Source organism: Elephantulus edwardii, unplaced genomic scaffold (assembly GCF_000299155.1).
Source record: "Elephantulus edwardii isolate Elephantulus edwardi_28Jun2011 unplaced genomic scaffold, EleEdw1.0 scaffold00027, whole genome shotgun sequence".
Taxonomy (NCBI): domain Eukaryota; kingdom Metazoa; phylum Chordata; class Mammalia; order Macroscelidea; family Macroscelididae; genus Elephantulus; species Elephantulus edwardii.
In genome coordinates, this window is record NW_006399777.1 from 17,489,694 (window position 1) to 17,493,578 (window position 3,885).

The 3,885-nt window shown below is 49.5% G+C and overlaps 1 protein-coding gene across 1 annotated transcript in view; it reads left to right on the forward strand.

Annotated features, from left to right (window-relative positions):
• The window catches only part of SLCO2A1 (solute carrier organic anion transporter family, member 2A1), a 149,354-nt gene that overhangs the window by 135,441 nt on the left and 10,028 nt on the right, over positions 1–3,885 (forward strand). Inside the window, exon 11 of the mRNA XM_006883420.1 lies at positions 681–846. Within this exon, the coding sequence (XP_006883482.1) occupies positions 681–846 (166 nt within the window). The remainder of the gene's footprint in view (positions 1–680; positions 847–3,885) is intronic.

Sequence of the window (3,885 nt, forward strand, 5' to 3'; positions counted from 1 at the left end):
TGTGTGTGTGTGTGTGTGTGTGTGTGTGTATGTAGAACAGAAGCTGACTGATATCAACTAGCAACAATGACATTAATATAATTATTTTAGCAAAGCTCTAGCCTGTGGTTTGCTGATCCAATCCCAGCTTTTCCCAAAAGATGCCATTAATATCAACAAGAGAATAGTGGGATCCCCGAGATTAGCCAAGTGAAATACTCTTGGTTGAAGTTCAAGGACATCGAATGACCTGGGCCAGGTCGACATAGACCCAAGAGACAGAGTGTCCACTAGGTCCCATATTGCCTTAGTGACCTCAGCTCTACCCCTGAGCGAGCACAGGAGAGAGAAATGAAATAACTACCACCGGCTTTCCTGTCCCACGTGCCATGCCTCTCCTTACAGTCCCATTTTGTTGGTGGTCTAGGAGTCCTGCTCTTCCAGGAATCTGGTAGCCACAGTTTTCTAAAATGATGCTGATTTGGATTTGGTCCAGGAAACTGATGAGTGGGGCTCCAAGTGGTGGAAGGAGCAGCGACCTCCAGCCAATGACAAGTCTCCTGCTGCTTCAGGGGCACAAGCCCAACACAAACAAAGCCACATGGGCACGTGAAGGGGCCTGCAGCTCCCTCTGTGTTGGAATATACGACCTGTCCCTTGATCTTGCTTTGTTTGACTCCCGTTTCCTGTTTCCCTGGCAGCCCATCCAGTTCCACACCTCCACTGCCTCCCACCTGCAACAAGGACTGCGCATGCCCAGATTACATCTTCCACCCCGTCTGTGGAGCTGACGAGATCGAGTACCTCTCCCCTTGCCACGCGGGCTGCAGCCACGTCAACATGAGCTCTGTGGCCTCCAAGCAAATGGTGAGGGCGCCGGGGTCCCAGGGCAAGAGGAGGAAAAAGCTGGTGGGTCTCCATGCTAACTGTCCGTCCTTACAGTCTGTCCATCCTTGCACAGGGTCCCTTGGCTCTGAGATGAGCACCTATCCACTCTCTCCTCATCAGCATCCTGGCCCCTTCTGGCTACGTTCTCTGCTCCTACCTCCCCTTCCCCAGGACGTGTGCGTCCTTCTATATAGCCCAACAGCAGTTCAAGGATGTCTGTTTCTGTGTTCGCTACTTACTCGTCTCCTGCATGCTATGTACTGTCACGTCAGAACCAGCCCATTGCTGGCCCTCCAACAGGTTTTCAGAGGCTGTAAATCACATGAGAGGAGACTGCCCGTCTTTCTCCCATGGAGCAGCTGGTGGATTCAAACTGGGTGACTTTGGCTCAACAGTGTAACTCTACCCCTAGGCCGCCAGAGCTCCCTAAAGGATGGCTGTTGTGATTGTTGTTATATGCCATCAAGTCCCCTGCAACTCACAGCAACCCTATATACAACAGCTCTGAACCCTGCCCTATCCTGAGCCAGACTCATTGCCTCTGACACACCTACCGTCATTGCCCCAGTTACTGTGTCAATCCATCTCACCTAGAGTCTTCCTCTCTTGCACTGTCCATCCACCCTCCTGAGCATGATGTCCTTCTCCAAGGTCCGGTCCCTCCTGGCCATATGCCCAAAGTGTGCAAGAAGGAGCTTCAAAATCCTAGCCTCCAACAAGAAACTTGGTTTCACTCTTTCCAAGACAGACCTATTTGTTCTCCTGGCAGTCCATGGCATTTTCAATACTCTTCTCCAGCACCATGACTCAAAGGCATCAATTCTTCTTCTGTCATCCTTAGTCGCTGTCCAGCTCCCTGATGCATAGCAAGTAACTGTGAAGACCTTAGTTTTAGCCTGATGTCATTGCTCTTTATCTATAAATTGAAATTATCTATCAATTCAAACGCTTGAGGCATAGCAGTGCTCTGAACCAAGCAAGTCAAAGCACTCCTTCAGCCAAGGTCTTCTAGCCTCATCTGGACAGACCTTCATGGGCATTTCTGGGTCCTGAACTTGATTCCTTTGCAAAGCCACATGGGCTGGCCAAAGTCCTCAAGGGCATAAGGCTTCTATGGTGTGGACCTGAAGGTTGGTGTCGACTCTGGAAGCCAGAGTCAAGGCCATTCATTTCTCCCACTCAGTTCCCAGCTGAGGCTGCACAACTGGCCTGAAGTCACAGCTGTTTGATGTCCCCAGAGCACGATGTGAATGGGTGGGCTCTTGTCTTTAGAGGCCAGGCGTCCCCACTCTGTGCAGCTGTGATGAGCTCCACGCATGCATACGAAGAGGTCCTCCCCATTCCTGCTGTAAGTGTTGTGGCTCCCGCCGAAAGCTGACCCCCTACAGCTGCTGGTTCAGGGAGAAAGCAGATAGTGGACAGCTGGCCCAGCTACAAGTGCAGAGGACACAGTGACAAACACATGAGGCAAGGTCCCTGCTCTCAGGGCGTTTGCAGCCTCTCAGGTACCTGGGCACTTCCAGAGGTCGCAGAAGGACTGAATGAGGTTCGGAGCTTGGGAATCTTCATGACGCTGGGAGTCGGGGAGGACCTCCTGTGAAGGTACCATTACAACTGCACAATCAGAACAGGTAACCCAGGGAAGACCTGCCAGTGAGAGATTCCAGGTAAAGCAAACAGGAAATGTATTGTCTGGGGGTGTGGGGGGCTGGAGGATGGGAGTGAGGCCAAAGCCTGAGGAGAAAAGAATTGGTATCAAGTATGAAGGAGGGTCACATTCAGCTGGATCAGAGGCAGGTCAGGGAGGCGCAGTCAGATAGGCTATGCTTGGCAGCTGGGTGCTGTTTTTCCTAAGAGCAATCAGAAATCCATGAGGTCTCCTAAGGATGCCCCAGGGAAAAGAAGGCATCTAATTCCCTTAAGCCTGAGATGAGGGTACATACACAGCTAACACATATCTACCGCCTTCCCATGGAGAACAGCCCCTTCTGTGGGTAGAGGAGTGCAGCTCCCAGGCAGAAGAACAGCTCGGACCTTGGACAAGATGCTCTCTTACTTGCCTCCCACTTCAAAGAGTTCATGATGGTTTCTGTGGCTTTATCTTTATTTACTCACGTCTGACTCATCCACTCCCAGAAATAATCTTTACAAGCTTCCAATAACCATGAAAGCACATTAGAACTGAAATAGTATCCAAAAAGTAATAAAATGTAAGGAAGAGGAGTGTTGATGTTGTGTGCACTTGACTGTGACTCATAGCGACCCTTTGAACCTTGCCCTGTTCTGTCCTCAAACTCTCCCACAAGCTCAAGTCCATGGTCATTGTGTCAGGCCATCTCATTGAAGGGAGTCCTCTCTTTCACCACTTTTCCCAGCCTGATGTCTTCTTCAGGGATTGGCTCTTCTTGATAACATGCCCAAAGTATGTGAGATGACGTTTCGGCATTCTTGTCCCTAAGAAACACTCTGGTTGCGCTCCCCCCAAGAGAGACTTGTTTATTCTTTTGACAATTCATGGGATATTCAGTACCCTTCATCGATGCCATAATTCAAAGGCATCAATTGACTTTTTTTATTCTTTCATTCTCATTGTATAACTTTCAGATGCATGTTGTTGTTATTTGCTGTCAAGTCACTTGCAACTCATAGCAACCCAATATACAAGAGCCCTAAACCCTGCTCTGTCCTGTGAAACGACATCAGGCTGGAGACTAAGGTGTGCCTGATCCAGGCTATAGTCTTTGAATTATGTGCTATGCATCGGAGAGTTGGACAGTGAATAGAGATGATAGAAAGAGAATTGATGCCTTTGAGTTTGTGGTGCTGGAGAAGACTTGAATATATCATGGACTGCTAGGAGAACAAACAGGTTTGTCCTAGAGAGGGTGAAGCCAGAATGCTCCTTGGAGTCAAGGATTTTGAAGCTTTGTCTGACATACTTTGGGCATGTTGCAAGGAGGGACTGGTCCTTGGAGAGGGACATCATGTTTGGGAGAGTGGAGGGACAGCACAGGAGAG